General features: G+C 34.9%; 1 protein-coding gene across 2 annotated transcripts in view; it reads right to left on the reverse strand.

Annotated features, from left to right (window-relative positions):
- LOC149797737 (rho GTPase-activating protein 7-like) overlaps positions 1 to 21,110 on the reverse strand; it is a 290,132-nt gene that overhangs the window by 189,988 nt on the left and 79,034 nt on the right. For both annotated transcript variants that reach the window (XM_089962678.1, XM_089962679.1), the window contains one exon: positions 11,432 to 12,952. In XM_089962678.1, the coding sequence (XP_089818804.1) occupies positions 11,432 to 12,952 (1,521 nt within the window). The remainder of the gene's footprint in view (positions 1 to 11,431; positions 12,953 to 21,110) is intronic.

Below are 21,110 nucleotides of genomic sequence, written 5' to 3' on the forward strand. Positions count from 1 at the left end.
GGAATAGAGGACTTTTTTTACCTGGTGCCACCTGTATATTTGAGCCACATTAACTGGTGGGGATATTTGTATGTATACATGTATATTTTTTAAAACTTGATAGTAAGTTAATATGTCCTCACTCCAGCCCAACTTTGATTAAAGCATAAATGCAGAACATTTTACATTATCATACCAGAGAATGTTTCCATATGACGTCAAGTGAACGTATTGTGGCAAATAATAAAGTTATCTGTACCATATTTATTGAAGGAAAAAGTATGAAAGAATTTTTAAGAAGTCAATTCTACTGTGGATTTCTTTAAAGGCAAATTGTCTACTACTAAGCCAAATATCTAAATAACAGCATGATTCGAAACAATACTATTTTGTGCATGTGTATATATGGCAAAGGGTCCAATACAACATGCTGTTTCAAGGGTATTCATTAGATTTGGTAATATTTGCAGACCAATTACTATTTCTGGTGACTGGTGTTTTGGTATTATTTGCAGACCATTCACTGATTAATGGTAATTGGTGCTTTGATAATATTTGCAGACCACTGATTATTGGTGACTGGTGTTTTGGTAATATTTGCAGACCATTCACTGATTACTGGTGATTGGTGTTTTGGTAATATTTGCAGACCATTCTCTGAAGACTGGTTAATGGTGTTTTTGTAATATTTGCAGACAATTAATTGATTACTGGAAACTAGTTTAGATAACATATGCAAACCATTCTCTGATTACTGGTGATTGGTGTTTTTATACTATTTACAGACCAATAATGATTCCTGGTAACTGGTGTTGTGGTAATATTTGCAGACCAATCTTGATTGCTGGTAATTGTTTTTTTGGTATTATTTACAGACCATTCACTGATTACTGGTAATTGGTGTTTGGGTAATATTTGCAGACCATTCATTGATCAATGATGATTGGTGTTTAGGTAATATTTGCAGACCATTCACTGATTACTTGTAATTGGTGTTTGGGTAATATTTGCAGACCATTCATTGATTTAAACTGGTGGTTTGTGTTTTGATAGTATTTACAGACCATTCATGATTCCTGGTGATTGGTGTTTTGGTAATATTTGCAGACCATTCAATGATGACTAGTTAATGGTGTTTTTGTAATATCTGCAGACAATTAATTGATTACTGGTAACTGGTACTTAGGTAATATTTTGCAAACCATTCACTGACTACTGGTGATTGGTGTTTTGATAATATTTACAGACCAATCATGATTCTTGGTAATTATTGTTGTAATATTTGCAGCGCCTTCATTGATTACTGGTGGTTTGTGTTTTGGTAATATTTGCAGCCCATTCACTGATTACTGGTAATTGGTGATTTGGTAATATTTGCAGACCATTCATTGATTACTGTTAATTCGTGTTCAGGTAATATTTGCAGATTATTCATTCATTACTGGATTGGTGTTGTGGTATAATCTGCAGACCATTCAATGATTAGTGCTGACTGGTGTTTTGGTAATATCTGCCAACCATTCAGTGATTAGTCATAACTGGTGTATAACAACAGTACATCAACACATAAAAAGGTGTGCTGTGCTGAGGTAATTGGAGCAAAGTGTCATTTCAGAGCCAAACAAACCATGGCAACTGACCTGGCAGGATTCAAGATTCACATCCTTTGGATCATAGGCATGGTAATGATAGTGTAATGCAGCCTGTGGACTTGACCATAAGTATCCTTATTCTGCCCATGATCAGGACATTGGATGTCCAGGGTCAGATGACATATCCTATTTGCTCATTTACAAGTCAAATCCAACTGCAAACAATAGACTAATCTGCTGTCACATAATGCACTGGCAGATCAGGGTCTATGCTGTTTATTTTACTGATTATTTCTAACAAATTGCCAAGACTCTGATTTGCTGACACACTATGCTATGGAAATTCTGGGTCCATACAGTTGGATTTGACTTAAAAGATAGTATATACAACAGTATTTTAAATGGCACCATGGACATTCACCATGTAAAACAAACACGTACCATATACTCGCTTGTAAGTCGAGTCCAACTGCAAACTGCATAGACCCAGATCTAGCATCAGATAATGTGCAGTGAATCTGCATTTGGTTAGGAGTAATCAGCAGAACAAACACAGACCTTGATCTGCATGTGCATTATGCTATGGCAGAACAGAATCTTTGTTGTTTGTGGTTTGACTGGACTTATAAACGAGTATATATGGTAGTTCCTTCTTTAACATTTGATCTTCCATTATCATAATTATAGGTTACTGCATTTGTATGGGAAAATACGATTGAGTTTTTCGAATGTAAATACTGCACAACCTTGGGAGTGCAGTATATCCATCCGACAAAATGCAGTAACCTTTTTATTATATGCTCATTTTCTTATTCTATCTAATGCTTAATTATACTAAGAAAATACACTACAAGAAACAATGTATCTGAATGTATGCCGTATTCCAAACTAAATACACAAGTGCAGATTCATCATTAAAAAAAACCAAAACATTATTACTGCGCAGATAACTCTGACCAGATAAATTTGAACAAAGTCGCATGCTTGACATAACTTTCGAAAGAAAATGGTGTGTCGAGTTAAAATTGAAATTTGGAGTCGTATTGTGAATGAATGTGCATTGCAACAACTTTTCCATTTTATCTGGAATGAATAGACTTTGGTACTTTTTTTTCGATTCTATGAAGTTTCGTGACTATGGACTGGATTTATGACAATTCCACACGAAATACATCAGACTGAAGAAGCGAGGGAGAAGGGTGTTGACATCTGCAAATGTGTTTTTGTTTCTGTCATTGAATGTCTGAAATCATAATGTGGGGAAAAATATGAAGTCTTTCATTTGCAATTATCAAAAAGACACTATGGAATGTAATGCTTATTTCATTCTGAGTGCAGTAAGGAGGATGAAATTGTATTTATATTCAAAATTACAGTACTATTGCGATATGTGTAATCAAGATTAAGAACCTATGACATGGCTCAAGTAATTCGGATTTGCAGAACTAAGAAAGTACATTTTGTGGAAATTCAGGATGTAAAGCTGTAAGTGTATTTTTTGGCCATTCTTATTACTAGCTAAAGAAGACAGTTTATACCTTGTCACTTGTATGTTATTTGTAAGGACCCTTTCTTGCATCTACTGTATAGCTAGCCTAAATCCGAAACATTGTATCAAAAAAGTTAATGCGGAATGTGCCAAAGCTGCTGGTATGTGGCAGTCCACAAAACATCTGCTTTACTTCATTCAGCAACAAATTTAATCAACCAAAACGTAAAAGCACTACTATGTGAGTGTATATGATTTGTTTACAAATCAAAAGTGCTGGCATCGGCATCCTTTGTCTGCTTGCAATAGAAAGTAGTTCCTTTATGCATGTGAATGCAATATGAAGGTGAGCAATATTGTAAAATACTTAACGATTCTGACAATGTAAAGTTAATGGAGAAAAAAAAAGCATATAATAACTAGCTTTACGGCAATTACACTTGAAAATGTATTTCCATCCTACTGTACTTTCAATATGAGCTCAAATTAAGCAGCATATTTTGCAAGGATTAATTAACTAAAAACACATGCATCGATTCAAGTCCTTATGATTAAGACCTTGTCTCACATTGCAAGTTTGTGTCTGCAAAATACCCCACCCATCAACTAGTTCCAAACCTGTAAGTAAAATGTCCAACTGCTTCCTTTTCTTATTTATCTCTCTTAAAGCTCAATCATTTTAACATTATGAGACACTTAAAATCCCTAACCAGCTGGAGGATTAATAAACACGTAAGCAATCCAGCCAGAATAAGAAAGCAACCCAAAATTGATGTACAATTCCAGAAATATAGATTTTCTGACTTTCTCGACATTTATTTTGTCTTGATATTTATATCAGCCCGACCCCCATGTGTTTCCTATTTGCACTGGTTTTTATATATATATATATATATATATATATATATATATATATATATATATATATATATATATATATATATATATATATATATATATATTACAGTGATTAGTATATATAATGTACTAAAAGCTTCAAGTGCTGGCCAAAACTGGCTCATTTACATGTGTAAATCAATTAGATGCACAAATTAATTTCAATTTTAGGAATTTTTTAATATATTATTTTAAGCTAGAGAGAACAATGGGTTGGCAACAAAAACAGGTATGGTTGGCCGACCAGAAGCACAGATATATTTTTTTGCCTCAGAAATTAATGTTTTCCTATGAAATGCATTTCTTCTTGAACTCCTAAACTTTTTAAGGTTATTGATCATTTTCAAGTACTTTTCCAGTATTTTTTTCGAGTCATCCTCCAATTCAAGCAATTTTCAAAGTAATCAAACTTTTTTCAAGGTAACCAATCGAATTCAAGCACTTTTCAAGTTAACCAATAAAATTTAGGTAATTTTTTTAAAGCAACCAATTAAATTAAAGTACTTTTCGAGACTGAATCTGTCAATCTTATTAAATGGATGCTTTGACTTTAATGATTCATATTACATTAACTTTATTGGCATTCAAATTAATTGGTGATGACTAATACATTTAAATCAAAATTACTTCCACTCTGCCAAGGTACACAAAATTTACACATTTAACCTATTACTGACTCAGGCTGATAATTTAATACATGTTCCATAATTAAAGATCAATTATGAGTATCACCTAAGAACACAGACGCCAGAACATACACGGTAAATATAAAAAAATGGACTCAAATTTTGATCAAGAAATAAAATAAACCAAACTAAACTAGGTTTGAATCAATGAAGTCCTTCATAAATTAATGAGTGGAAATTAATGGGCCAAAGAATGTATACTACTTTATGTTCCTCTTTATAGAAAATGACACTGACATAAAAAGTGTCAAAATTTAAATTTCAAACATGTCAAACCTACACTATCTCCACATCTGACACAAATGAGACAAGTGGGTTTTTTTTGTTTTTTTTAAAATTATTATCAGCTTTACCTGAATACATGCCATATACAACACAAAACAAGAAAGTCTGATGGGTGATTTTGTCTAATTCAGAGAATGTTTTCTGTTTTTATTTTATATACTTCTCTAATGAAGGCAAAAACAGTCTCAGAAATGTTTTTTCCATGAATCCTTCCGAGATTTATTCTAAACGCCACCCAAACTCATCTGCACAAGCATCTTTTGCAATGCACATAGATAATTTTACATGTATGCTAAAAGACAATCCTCTTCAAATCAAAATAAATCCATTATTTTCTTAAAAATTTCATGTAAACTGTACAATATATTTCATATCTTTTAGTCCGGTTGGAGGAGGGGTGATGGCGGATAACTAAGTGCTCTAAAGCGCTTGCCGTTATGGATCACTTCCGCTACTCACCTGCATTCACATGAATTCAAGGTTAAGCTTCATCAATGTGGGTATGCCAGAGAGCTTGCAATTAACTCTGTTGTTCACTGGTTCTTTCCAGTTTCCTCATCCACCAAAATACACTCACTGCCAATGTTGCCATGTATAAGCCTTTCATGAGCTGAAATATGGCCTTAACACATTAATCCCTAGCGACGACTTTATGGGGCAGGAGGTAGTAGCCTACTGCTGAGCTCTGTAGTGTCATGGTCATGCATGATACACTAAAGTGGGTGGTATTATAGAAAGGTAGACAGATGTAGCTCTACAATGATACCAAATAATCTGGAATATTTAGTTGCACTACAAAATACAGATAGAAAAACCTCACTTTTTGATCCAGACTTTTTTAAACCCAAAATTCGCCCGTGGTCGGAATCCAATTTTGTGTCCAGATTTTAGACTTTTTGGTCTCAGATCTAAGGCAAACTGGTACAAAACTGCAAACAGACAGATGAGCCTTTGCAGAAAGTAGGATAAGATGGGTATTTGGAATAAAGAGTGGTCTCCATACAAAAATAATGGCTCTGTTTAGCAAAAAAAAAATAAAAAATAAGAAAGAAAAAAGAAAGAAAAGAACTCCAACTTTTACCCTTCTGCTCATGTGCAAGTCAAATAGCCAATGAAAAACAATGTTTCTAACACAACTAGGCAGTGTGTTATTGATAGATGCCTGGGGATTTGGTGTTTTCGAGTTTATTCAGAAATAGCTTTCAAAATGTGTTTCCTACTCGATTTTCAGGCAAAAATGACAAAAAGCTCCAGGGGTTAATGTGATAAACCTCACAAAACCAAAGCTAAACCAGTTGGTGGGAATAGGTCACAAATGTGGTCTCACATTATGTTAAGTGACCATACACACTCACTTGTAAGTCATTTCCAACTGCTGACTGCACAGCTCCAGATCTGTTGTCGCATAATGCACTGGCAGATCTGGATCTGTGCAGTTTGACGTGAGTAAACAGAACAAACAATACAGACCCTGATCTGCGGGAACATTATGCTAAGGCAGATCAGGATCAGTGTTGTTTGCAGTTTGACATGCCTTATAAGCCAGTATAAATGGTATCTAGTTGCCATTACATTATGTAACATAAAACAATAACTTGAACCATGCATACAGTTCAGTCTCATTGGTCTGAGGTAATTATTAGACAAGTGTATGCCAAGTGAGGCTGACAGATATTTAGCAATGGTATGTTACCTACTATCTTCAAATTTTAAATAATTTCAAGTTGAAAAGGCAAAAAAACAATCTAGGTGGAATTGTTTAGTGGGATGACCAGGTTCTGACCAGATAGCCAACTGTGTTTACAATACACCACAATGCACCTGTTGACTTCTAACTGGCTTCTCATTCTCTGTGGGTCAATGCGAACATGTATTATTCAGTTATGATTATTGTCACCAAAGACATAACCTTACTAATCCACTTTAAATTTATCTTTCAATCTAAATTACTATAACAACAGGAAACTCAAATGTACTGGTATGGACTTTGACACCAAAATACTTACAGACAGTACAGTTGAGTTTAATTTCCTCAATCGGTCTTCATCTGTTTGTTTTTTCCTACTCGCATTCATAAAAAATCCTTTAAATCTATCAAAAATTCAATGTAAGACAGTTTCAACAAAGTATTATCAAGCTTCTGATCAACTTTTGGATCAATGTTATTGATTATATATGTAATTACATTTCAATCTATTAAATTTCTGCCAAACTTCCCACTTGAAGTTTGAAGCAGGTGAAATTCCATACATTTGTTGCTTAATCAAGGGTTATTTACTATTCCGTGTCGGTTTAAAGGCTGATTTCTTGCGAAGATTAATGGTTTTTTTGTATTTTGCACTGTAAAATGTTGGAAGAGCGATCCTATTTTGAAAGATATTGTCTTTTGTATAAACAAGACATACAATAAAATGACTGCTTCAAACTACAAAAAAGAAAAAAAAGAATATTTTCATAAAGTTTTATTTAGTACTTTTATTGTTTTTTATATCTGGCTCAAAGATTAAATTAAATGACAGTTACATCCTGAATTATGATTGCTAAACACTCACTTCTCCTTGTCTTCCCTAATGCTGCCCTGCTAAACACTCACTTCTCCCTATCTTCCCTAAGGCATCCCTGCTAAACACTCACTTCTCCCTCTCTTCCCTAAGGCAGCCCTGCTAAACACTCACTTCTCTCTATCTTCCCTAATGCTGCCCTCCTAAACACTCACTTCTCCCTATCTTCCCTAACACTGCCCTGCTAAACACTCACTTCTCCCTATCTTCCCTAATGCTGCCCTGCTAAACACTCACTTCTCCCTATCTTTCCTAATGCTGCCCTGCTAAACACTCACTTCTCCTTGTCTTCCCTAATGCTGCCCTGCTAAACACTCACTTCTCCCTATCTTTCCTAACGCTGCCCTGCTAAACACTCACTTCTTCCTATCTTCCCTAACACTGCCCTGCTAAACACTCACTTCTCCCTATCTTCCCTAACACTGCCCTGCTAAACACTCACTTCTCCCTATCTTCCCTATCACTGCCCTGCTAAACACTCACTTCTCCCTATCTTCCCTAATGCTGCCCTGCTATACACTCACTTTTCAATATCTTCCTTAACTCTGCCCCATTCTGGAAGATGAGACAAGTCACCACGACCCAAAATTTCAGTTTAGTGTTGAACATGCAATCAGGGGCCATAACTATGAAATGGAAGAAAGTAAATTCATACAAGTTCTCAACAGCTCCAGTTAAAAATAAATCTCCACATCTTAGCTTAACTTGGTAGGAATTTTTTCTTACATATAAATAGTTATTAGCTGTACATTAAGCTTCACTAGTAGATTCAGGGAAAGGTAGAATTTGGAACTGCTTTGATTAACGACCATAGTTGTTGTCACTGAATACCATATACATGTTTACAAATTCTGGTGAACTTTGCTGCCCAAGTTATGGTAAGTTCAAAATCAAACTATTCAAGGTCAGTATAAATAAAGTCAAACATCAAATCTGCTTGAAACCAAAATTAAGAGGATAGGTGAACCAGGATATCACTAATCTAAATGATGTTGTTAGATATTGGAAATCAAGGAAACCTTGATAAACCTATTTTGTGTAAACCAAGGTGAAGGTCAAACAGGGGCAATAACGCATGAAAATGTCATAGGATGCTGGAAATTGAACTCAGTTATGGTCTCATCAAGATAGAGCGACATACCAAATTTGATTCAAGTCCAACAATCCTTGTGAAATTTATTCTTTGGAAAATAAAGTTACAGCGATAGGAAATAAGGGTCACAAATGATGAAGGAGAAGGTTCTAAATCAACATCTATGTGAGGTATTACCAACATAAAGCAGCACTCCCAAATTTAGCTAAATCCAACAATTACCTTTCAAGTTATCTTGTAGACACAAATTGCTGACAGACAGACAGACAGAAAAAGATTACCAAAGAAACCCTAAAAATTTAGGGTTGACACTGAAATATTAATGTCAGCTGAGAGTGTTTGGAAATTTGTGCCCACTTGTCAATTTATGACAAATAACATGATGACAAATACTGTACATTTTATGTTTTTGGACTTTTAATGCAGCATTAACAATTTTAGTCATGTCTGCTGCATGGCAGTTTGTACTGATATCTAGCAATTGGCCATCATGCCATAGACATTTAGAATCATTTCCCATCCAGTCACATTATCCTGACACCAGGCTGAAAAAGTTCTGACACTAACCTCTTAATGCCGAGTGCCAAACGAGGCAGCTGCAAGTACCATTTGTTTAAGTCTTTGGTATGCCTCAGCTGGGGTTCAAATCTGTGACCTGCTACATCCGAGGCAGATGTTCTAACCACTAAGGCCACCAGAGTGGTAATATAATACCACAGAAATTGTGTAATATTACCGGTATTGCATGTGATTGCCAATTATGTCATACAAACTAAAAGTTAACATATACCAGTTTCTACCTGTAGAAAGAATGACTGTTTTACAAGTTGATACAATATGAACATTATGATAACAAAGTAATTCATTTACTATCAAAATATGATATTTTTCTTTTGTTAAAATATGTTTAGACAGAATAGACCAACGTGTGCGTGTGTGTGTGGATTTGGATTTTTAACGTGACTTAAACAATTTTCCAGTCATATCGCTATGATGTCTGCAGTGTGGCAGTTTACAATGATGTCTAGCACTGGGGCATCGTACCACAGACATGTGGCATCATGTCCCACCCAGTCACATTATCCTGACATCCTGGCATGACTTGGACGGGCTTCAAACCCATGACCAGTACTGTGGAGGTTATTTAAATATAAAACTTTGGTGGTTTCATCAATTTTTTTCAAACAAGATTTTCTCGTACAATCTGAAAAATAATATTTTGTGCTATTGACAGCCTAGTTACAACAATATCAAGAGTTATGAATGAACATACAGGGACATCAAATATTATATTAACTGACATGTTATTTAGATTTGGAAAAATATGTGCAATCAATTTTTTTTCTTCTATTTCATGGGAATTGGTAGGATTCATGGAGGCAATTATTTTGGTGAAACCATGTCAAAGATTGCTAAGAGGAGGAGAGTACTAGAGGAAGTAACCTTAAAAAAAGTGAGTCTGGCCGAGAAGTGTTGCCTTCAGGCGCTTTTTGAGCACAATAAGCATATCAGCAAATGTATTCAGGCAGTATTTGTGTAAACTAGGTAAAATATACAGTTTGTGTTAAAATTTATGGAAAACCTACAAATTTTACTATAATATACCATATACATGTATATCAAGATTTATGAAAACTGTGTATGTATAAAATATATTTTGCCTTAGAGATGACAAGATCCGAGTACGAGACCTGTTCGATGATATTCTAGTTAATATCCTAGGCATACCTTATGCCTTATTCATGTAATTTCTAAAAATCACACATACACACACACAACAATTAATAACAGCGTAAACTATAGTTTATTTCTATTGAACTCAATGTCTTTATTCTAATTTTTTAATTAAGAAAAACAATTAAAAATTAAATGTGAAAGTTTCAGTGATGGGTAAAACGTCATGGAGTGTTATTGTCAACACCTTGCTTTGATGAGGAGACAGACCCTCATTTGCCAAAAAGTAACCAATCAATGTGTGTGTGTGTGATTTGGATTTTCAATGCACCTTAAACATTTTTCATGTCATATCACTACAATGTCTGCAGTGTGGCAGTTTATAGTGATGTCTAGCACTGGGACATCATGCCGCAGACATGTACCATGATGTCCCACCCAGTCACATTATCCTGACACCAGGCCGATCAATCCTAATACTAACCTCTTAATGATGAGTGTCAAGTAAGGCAGCTGCTAGTACCATTTTCATTAAGTCTTTGGTATGACTTGGACGGGTTTCAAACCTACGACCTTCCCCATCGAAGGTGGATGCTTTAACCACTTAGGCCACTAGAGCGGTAATCATGGAAGTACCATTATGCATACTTCTGAGTCTCATTCATTCAGAGAGATGAAGTTATTCAACTTCTGATTGAAGAGACAAGTCTGTTACAATTCAAGTGTTCTATTCTTGAATGGAGTAATCATTGATGAATGGATATTTAAAATTCAAAGACTGCAGCATGAATAATGGTGCAGCATGAATGAAAAAGTCAATTCATGGAAAGAAAACAAAATGTTTGTTCCTTAGTGATTCTTTTGATGCCCAATACAGTGATAGGCTCTGACTCCATGTATCTATCACCTGAAGGCAAAATCATTTCAAAACAGTTTTGATAACTTTAAAAACGTTGTCCTTAAATTTACCACACATATGCCCCAACCAATTTTGTCAAGTACATAACACTTATTACCAACAGGTATTGGAAGACATCTTCTTTAAACTATGCTTGAAATAAATCTAAAATTTTTTTTTTAATACTAAGAAATATAACCTGACTGCCTGATTCACCCTTAGATTAATATTACAAAATAAGGCAATTTAACAACCTATTTCAAATGACAGTATTTACCTCTCTGGCTAGTCGTTCTGGAGTTGTTTCCCTTGATATGCTCAACTTCAGTGTGTCTTGAGGTGATGGGGATTCCCTTAATTTCCTATGTAGGGAAGACTGTTCCAGTGATGAATCTGAGCCTTGTGACTGGTGTGTAAATTGTTCTTGTGGCAACATGGGAGAAAAGCTTAACATGTCAGTACAAGCCTTGGCAGTTGTAGTTCGAACATTAAAACTAGCACTTCGTCTTGGTCGACAACGTGGATTTGTGGATGGCAGATGGGATTTCAACTTTAATAGCACCATCGCTCTAGTCAACTGAGCATCAGAATTATTAACATACTGGTCAGCACAGAACTTCCTGTGCATTTCATCCAATAAATTTTGCGAGGGAAGTGTTTCTACGTGATCATCCAGGTTTACATTTTCTTTGGATTGGTTCTCAGATGATCTTTCATACTCGGAATGGTTTTCTTTCTCTATCATGGCCCGCATTTTAGGTCCATAATTCTCATGCCAGTCTCTGCTTGTAGCACCATGCCAAGTTTGTGACATATGTGGATCCATGAACAGGCTGGGTGTATTCTCAATGACGACTTTAGAGTCGGTCTTTTCTGCAGAGGCTTCATGATTTAAGGTTTCTTTTCGTTTTGTTCGATTAGATGGTTTTCTCTTTAATAAAACAGGACTCAAGGAATTGACAACCACTTGCATTTCTGGAGAATTGTCATTTTCAAAGGATTTTAAGGATGGTCTTTCATGAAATTTGTCAGGGAAGTTTTGGGGTTTTTCCGGTAAAATATTAAAACAATTCTGTTCGGATTCATTTGATTTATTATTTGCATGTTCTTTCTGATCATTTATCAATTCTGTACTTGCTTTAAGCACCTGTTGTTCTCCTGAACCTATTGTATTGGTCCCGACACTACAGAATTTTGGAACATGGCACTCAGTGGCACTATCTTCATCTCTAGCGAGTCTTTCATTTTGTGATGATTTACTTCCCTTGTTGATGAGGAGATGTGAAAAAGAATGCAACACCTCATCAGATTTTTTCTGAACCCTAATACCTCTTTCAAGATCAATTTTGTTATGCAAAAAATACAAGTTACTCATCTGCATAGATTCCTCATCACTTCCGTTTACAGTTCTTTCTGGTAACATTTCATGTGTCTTACTGATATCACGATCTGGGCTAGGCATGTGTAATGTGATAGGAACCAGTAGGACTAGATTATCACCCTCACTTTGTATCCGACTACGAAACTCGGGTGCAGGCTTTTCTCCCTTCTCTTGTACATATTCTTTATTCTTATCTCTGGCAGGATGTTGCGATTTGGACACGATAGTCCTCGGAAATTTCTGTCGAACTTTGTGCTGATTTAATGTTTGACTAATAATATGCTCAGTTCGATCTGCAGAGGGTGGTGGCAGTGCAGGGGAACTTTCTACATCATCTATTGCACCTGAAGGGTGGGGCATATTTGAGACTGTATGCATCCCATCTATTTGATCTGCTTTAGTGCCAGTGTCATTTTCCTGCAACAAAAAAAAAAGAAAAGAAAATAAGACATAATAAAATAAAAGTTGATCACCATCTTGAAAAGATTATTGCCATAAAGAAAATTTATCATTTTCTTTATTAACTTTATTCAGTTATTAAGGATTATCAGTCTTGTTCAATACAGTAAGTCTATGAAGAGAATGGCAAGACAATTGAAGGGAAGCAACCAGTACAGGATTTAAAACTGTTTTCTAAGGGAGACAATGCATTTCCTTGCCATTTTTGTTGCTGCACATTTTGGTGTATAACCCACAGAAGATAAATCTCTAATTTAAAAAAATAAATAAACAATTGGCAGAATGAGTTTCAAATGACTACAGAGAACTTTATCCTCTCTGAAGCATGCAAGATGATTCAGGTCTTGCATCGGACTTATTTCAAACTGAGAATAAAAATAAGCCTACCTTTTGGATCTTAACATCTTGTGCTTACGAGAATATTTACACAAAGCATTCTAGATTTATCTTAGCAGACCTATACACTGATCTGGTATAGAGTAATTAATGAACACAAAAGCTTGTCCTCAGACATGACATGGGTTAGGTTTCTGTATTGAGATCTATGAGTGATATAGTGGAGTAATTGTGACAATTATCAAGTAAACAAATGGCTTAACAAATGGATTTTCATGGGTGTAATTACTCTAATTAGCAATAATTTGAGGATATAATGCATGTATAGATTATACTGTAATTGGACCTATCGGCAGACAATACCTGTAAACAACCAAACCATAATAGGCTGGACACTGGCCAGCTCTTTAAACTTTTTTAGCCCAACCAAAGGTCCTATTAACCACCCAGAGCTGATAAGTACCTGTCAACACAATCCATCTTAACTGTTGAAAGAATGCATATTTCATCCAGCAACAAATTTCAGAACTACTTTACTAACTTGGTAAAAAACAAATAAAATATTTGCAAAAGTAAGTTGCAATGAGAAAAAAAGGATGGAAATCTGGAAAGCTGAATGGAAATTTCTTAACAAAACACTATCAATCATGAATGCATCATTCATTTAATTGGAAACCAGATTACCCCCAACCCTCAAGCACAATTATTTTAGGACTGACACATTTAATTGGGGGTGGGGCTGCAGAATATTTTTAATATATTTTCAGTGCCCAAACAGCTGAATATAATTTCAATTTAATGAACAAGAAAAAGCTTTGTTTGAGAACAGAATATGTATGTGATTGTATGACATTATATTAGTTGAAAAAATAGTTAATTTTAAGTAAATTAAAACATATTTTTACTCTGGTTTAAAAGAAAATCATAGTCCCCCCCCCCATCCACTACAAGGAGGTTGTCTCTATTTGGTATATTTCAGGTCTATTCAGTGTTTGGATTAAATGAAAAAATATTTGTTCCATGAACAAGATAGGATTTTTTCAAGTTTCTTTTCAGGCGTTTGATTTTTACTTGTGAACAATATTTGCCCCGTTAACAAGACGAGCTTTGGATGGTACATTTCAAGCATCTTTTCAGAGTTTAATTTCTCTTTCTATAAATAAGTGTCACATAACAATATCTCTCTCTCTCTCTCTATATGTATGTATGTATGTATGTATGTATGTATGTATGTATGTATGTATATATATATATATACACACACACACACATATACACACTAGTATCTCACTAGCATGAGCACTTTCGACTCTTCACGAGTCTTTTTCAAAGGCAAATACAAAACACAGATGAGACAAAAAAGACATAAAGAGTTGAAAGTGCTCACAGTTGTTAGGTACTAGTTTTGCACTGTTCGTTGTTAGTTTATTGCATTTATCTTAATCAATCCACGACACCCGTAATCTCTTGCTGGATCCAGTGAACTTGAAAGGACTGTTATTTGCCATATGATTTGTATTCTTTATATGTGTGTGTGTGTACGCTTTGATTTGTATAATTTAATCCATCTTCTAAGTGTCTGCCTTTTGGGGTTTGAAAAATACTTGCTCACTGACTAGACCTGCTTTAATAGGTACATTAAAAAAAAATATTGGCATTATTTTAATTTTTTTATTTTTGTAAAATATGCCCATGAATATATATGCCCCGACTATTAGCCCTTTTATGACCTAATTTAAAAAAATAAAAAATGCTTACCCTAAGGAAAATATTTGCTTTGATTGGTATAATTAAAGTGTTAAATATTTTTATTTTTCTAAAACTTGTCCCAGCAACAGTACGTGTCTTTGATTGTTTATTTCAAGTGTTGTTCATGATTTAAATTTTATTTTTTGAAACATACCTATAAAATGAATTCTGAAACAGTTTTCATTTCTAGCTCTAAAATCCATATATAGTGTTGTTATGACCATCATAATTTTAATTAATAGTAAAAATATCCTTCAGTGGACTACAATTTTACAGCAAATTTCCCATTATGACTAACACTGTGATAAAGTTTGGCTTAAACCTTTTAGCACAGACAGTTACAATGGTATGGAAAGGCAGAAGGGCAAGTCAATGGCTTTGAGAATATCTCTACATACCAGGGTCGCGATGTTTGAACTCTCAGATACACATTATAATTGGACCTTTGACTCACAAATTTGACACTTAGCTTCAGGCCATGTAAAATAAACACAATAATGGTGCCTTCCTGTCAAATAATCTAATTTAAATACAGAAACCATGACCAAAGTAGACTTTTAGCTGCTGAACAACCCTGACTAAGCAAAAGAGTACAGACGCTAAGAGCTGAACATAATTTCAATTTTATGAACAAGAAAAAGCTTTGTTAGAGTACAGAATATGTGTATATATGTGACTGTATGACACGTATTTTGAATATTTATTCTTATCTGGACTTTATGAAGAACCCTAATGATCTCAATTGTAAGACATTTAATTAAAAAAATATGAATATGTCAAAAGCATGAAATTATCAATAGCAAGAAATTAATAGCATGAAATTATCAATAGCATGAAATTAGTAATATAAGTTAGCAATAGCAAGAAATTAATAGCACCAAATTATCATTAGCAAGAAATCAACAGTAGCATGAAATTAGCAATATAAAGGTACCAATAGCAAGAAATTAATAGCATGAAATTATCAATAGCAAGAAATCAACAGTAGCATGAAATTAGCAATATAAAGTTACCAATAGCAAGAAATTAATAGCATGAAATTATCAATAGCAAGAAATCAACAGTAGCATGAAATTAGCAACATAAAGTTACCAATAGCAAGAAATAAGCAATAGTAAATTATCAATAGCAAGAATTAGAAATAACATGAAAGTAACAACAGTAAGAAATTAGTGCTAGTATGAAATTAACACTTATACTCTTTTACTCTTTACTATATTAGTTATACTTTGATATCAATATTACTCTCTTCACGAAGCACACAAGGTGTCAAGTGCACTGCTTGTAAACTTCTGACCTGATTGTCAGGTAGTTTATTTACACTAAAGGTAACATCACATAAAAACACAAATCTTGAATTATGTCTGGCAAGAGATAATTTATGTACTTCCTTTACAATATGAAGTGACCCTGACTTCTTATTCTCACCTCTGTTCACAATGCCAAAGGTATTTGACATCAAAAGAATATGCTAATTTAGGGTGAATATACACATGAATTGGATTTACAAGACGTGTTTATGTTCAGATTCAGCTGAAGGCGTGATTTATATATAATCTTTTCCCTTAGCTCTTGTGTATGACCAACTTTGCAAGTCAACTAGTTTTGAGTGTGACAAATAAATAATTTTTTCTCAAGCCTGCCATTAGTATCGTGCTGATGTGCTGTAAAAATATAAACATGTATACTTTTTCCAAAAAGCCTCAAAAGTTTTGATGTTTATATGTAACCTACCCGCCATTATATATATATATATATATATATATATATATATATATATATATATATATATGTGTGTGTGTGTGTGTGTGTGTGTATGCGTGTATGTACACACTTTTTTGAAATATTTGTGAGCAAGATTTTCAATCCATAATTCTCAAAGTTATTGTTTGTGAATGTATTAATTATACCTAGTTTACAGAGACCCCCGGGTGACAAAGTGGTCCTGTGACTCTTGCCTTTACAGATCACAAACATCTCACCTATGTCTGCCTGAGTTTGAGTCTCATACTCAGCCACCATTGGTATGTAAGAAAGCTTCCAAGTGGCTTCCCATGGGACGGTGGTTCTTCCTCCACCAAATATATTAGCCACCATGTATGGCCTGTCATGTGCTGAAAAATGGTCTTAAAAGCCAAAACAATAACATAACTAGTTCACAAGTATCACACGGTTCCCCAGAAGATTATCTATAAAGGAGGAATGGGATTATTGAACTCGGTTGTACATAAAAGTCATCTGGCCAGTGTGTTAAGGGTTTGGTTTCTCAGTACTGATTAGTCTTTTATTGAGTACCCCTGAAAAAGATAGAGGTTCAGCACAAAAGATCTTCCATTATAATATTGTCTTACCAAAAATTTCAACTGCTCTGGTCACCTAGTGGTTAGAGCATCTGCCTCAGATGCAGGAGGTTGTGGGTTCAATTCCCCGGCCAAGTCATACCAAAGACTTATACAAATTGTACTAACAGTTGCCTTGCTTGGCGCTCAGCATTAAGAGGTTAGTGTCAGGACTGGTCGGCCTGGTGTCAATATAATGTGATTGGGTGGGACATCATGCTACATGTCTGTGGCATGATGTCCTAGTGCTAGACATCACAATAAACTGCCACACTGCAGACATTGTAGTGATATAACTAAAAAATTGTTAAAGCTATGTAAAAAATCTAAAAAACACACAAAGAATTCCATACAATGCCATTTATTTCACTTTAATTTGACCTGAGTGCCAAACTAATTAAAACTGGTTATAATGTGTTTTGATATCAGTAAATATCCTATTTATGTGTTTCTATGAAAAATAACTTAGTATACCCTAGATATTTACTTATAAGCTGGGTTCAACTTTAAACAACACACACCCCAATCAACCATCAATAATGTGCCAGAAAATTAATATATATATTCTCTGTTCTACTGATTACTCCTAACAAACTGCACAGACCCAGATCTGCCAGTGCATTATGTGATGGAGGATCTGGGTTGGTGCAGTCTGCATCTGGCTTCAACTTATGAGTAATGGTAATGCTCCCTCACTTGAGCACTGAACTTACAATGTGGGTTTTCATTTGCAATTTCCAATGAGAAGTTTTTCAAGGAGAAGTGAACTTACACTGTGGGTTATTGCCACCCATCCCAATGACCAGTTTTACAGGGAGCACTGAACTTACAATGTGGTTTACTTTTACCATTCCTATGAGCAGTTTTACCAGGAGCATTTAATGTCAATGTGTTTTTTTATTACCCATCCTAATGAGCAGTTTTACAAGGAGCACTGTATTTACAATTTAGGTTACTTTTACCATTCCTGTGAGCAGTTTTAAAAGCAGCATTGAACTTTGTTTCTACTTACACTGTTAGATCTGTTGCTTAAGACAAAACTGATGATACAGCAAAACCTTTCTTGAGAGACCACCCCTAGTATTTACAAAAAGAGGTCAGTCAGGACAAGTGGTCTCTTATAACAGGTTAGTGAAGGAGGGTCACTTTTCAAGGTCAAAATTCAACGTGGTTTAATGAAAAACATCAATAATCATACAATTTATTTTTTACTTGTAGTTCTTTTATATAATACACAGAATATAAAAAATTATACAGCAATAAAATAAATCAATGATAAACTTTATCATATGAACTTTACATTTAGTTTATTGGTATCATGACATACAAAACTGCAAAGTTAATTAAAGTAATACAGTACTGACGTATCCTGTCCATAAATCGTAACATTAGCCGTCATGACATATGCTCAATAATGGATGAACACGATAAATTAAAGGATACAACAGACTTGCTAAGCTGAAAAAGAATGAGATCACCAACCATGGCATGTTCAGCAGCATCTATGAGTATACTTTCATGAAGAAAGAAAGAGTACAGACTTCTACAATAACCATAAAACTAACTCTTCTGCAAAAAGTGAATAATTTCTTAAGAAAAGAGACAACCTCATTCGTCTCAGTCATTATGTATTGTAACTTCATAATTAAACAACTGAAGTTACTACCAGCCACATTATAGTGAAAGCTGGTTGAGAAATCTCTCGATACAACATTATCAGCATTGTGTGTGTTTTCACAACAGATAAACAAAAACGAAAGAAACCTTTAAAACTATGTGGGTCCATAAATACTAATTCTTTTGAGTGGATAATTGCAATATGGGTACTGTGGTACTACAGTGGTGGTATATGACCCTTTGGTTTACTATCTGCAGCATACATCTCACTTGAAAAATCTAATGAATCCAGTAACCAGACTAACATTTTGCCTCACCTTTTTTGTTGTGCTTCTTGGTGAAGAACAATCAGCACTCTTTTTGCAGTCTTCGCCTGTACAATCATGATTACAAAGGAATAAATAAAGGTCAATATTATTTATATCTGGTTTTATGATATGGCCATTACAGTAGTTTTGAAACCCAAATTCTGCCAATAAATTATGGTTGCTGGTTGTTTTAGCAAGTGCTTGCTCACTGACACTGCATTTACACAGTAAAATATAAATGTATACAATGATTTTGATTGTAAATGACAGGTAGTTCTTACAGTAGGTCATTCAAATCAGGTTTAATGAACAACTAATGTTAGGTGTTGAAAAAAATCCACACCAAATGAAGGTTGTTATTATTGTCATTATTATTATTATTATTATTACTATCATCATTATCATTGTTATGATTGTCATCTTTATTAAAAAAACCCACAGGTAAACTGAAAACTGAAGCGCATACATACAGACGCATACAAAATTCAAGTAATTTTGTGATTATTTTAAGCATCAATTTGAGTTAATTCAATAAATCAGAACCCTGTACTGAAAATATATGCTCCTGGATAGAGGAGACAGTCAATATATGTTCCTGGATAGAGGAGACAGTCAACAGATGTTCCTGGATAGAGGAGACAGTCAATGTATGTTCCTGGATAGAGGAGACAGTCAATGTATGTTCCTGGATAGAGGAGACAGTCAATATATGTTCCTGGATAGAGGAGTCAATATATGTTCCTGGATAGAGGAGACAGTCAACAGATATTCCTGGATAGAGGAGACAGTCAATGTATGTTCCTGGATAGAGGAGACAGTCAACAGATGTTCCTGGATAGAGGAGACATTCAATTTATGTTCCTGGATAGAGGAGACAGTCAATAGATGTTCCTGGATAGAGGAGGCAGTTAATATATGTTCCTGGATAGAGGAGACAGTCAATATATGTTCCTGGATAGAGGAGACAGTCAACAGATGTTCCTGGATAGAGGAGACAGTCAATGTATGTTCCTGGATAGAGGAGACAGTCAACAGATGTTCCCGGATAGAGGAGACATTCAATTTATGTTCCTGGATAGAGGAGACAGTCAAGAGATGTTCCTGGATAGAGGAGACAGTCAAGAGATGTTCCTGGATAGAGGAGACAGTCAATAGATGTTCCTGGATAGAGGAGACAGTCAATATATGTTCCTGGATAGAGGAGACAGTCAACAGATGTTCCTGGATAGAATAGACAGTCAACAGATGTTCCTGGATAGAGGAGACAGTCAATGTATGTTCCTGAATAGAGGAGACAGTCAACAGATTTTCCTGGATAGAGGAGACAGTCAATGTATGTTCCTGGATAGAGGAGACAGTCAACAGATGTTCCTGGATAGAGGAGACAGTCAATATATGTTCCTGGATAGAGGAGACAGTCAATAGATGTTCCTGGATAGAGGAGACAGTCAATATATGTTCCTGGATAGAGGAGACAGTCAATAGATGTTCCTGGATAGAGGAGACATTCAATTTATGTTCCTGGATAGAGGAGACAGTCAATAGATGTTCCTGGATAGAGGAGACAGTCAATATATGTTCCTGGATAGAGGAGACAGTCAACAGATGTTCCTGGATAGTGGAGACAGTCAATAGATGTTCTTGGATAGACGAGACAGTCAACAGATGTTCCTGGATAGAAGAGACAGTCAATAGATGTTCCTGGATAGAGGAGACAGTCAATAGATATTCCTAGATGGAAGTGCAGTTATAGCAAATAACGTGATG

The sequence above is a fragment of the Sinohyriopsis cumingii genome, chromosome 6, assembly GCF_028554795.1.
Source record: "Sinohyriopsis cumingii isolate HCF-2022 chromosome 6, ASM2855479v2, whole genome shotgun sequence".
NCBI classification, from domain to species: Eukaryota; Metazoa; Mollusca; class Bivalvia; order Unionida; family Unionidae; genus Sinohyriopsis; species Sinohyriopsis cumingii.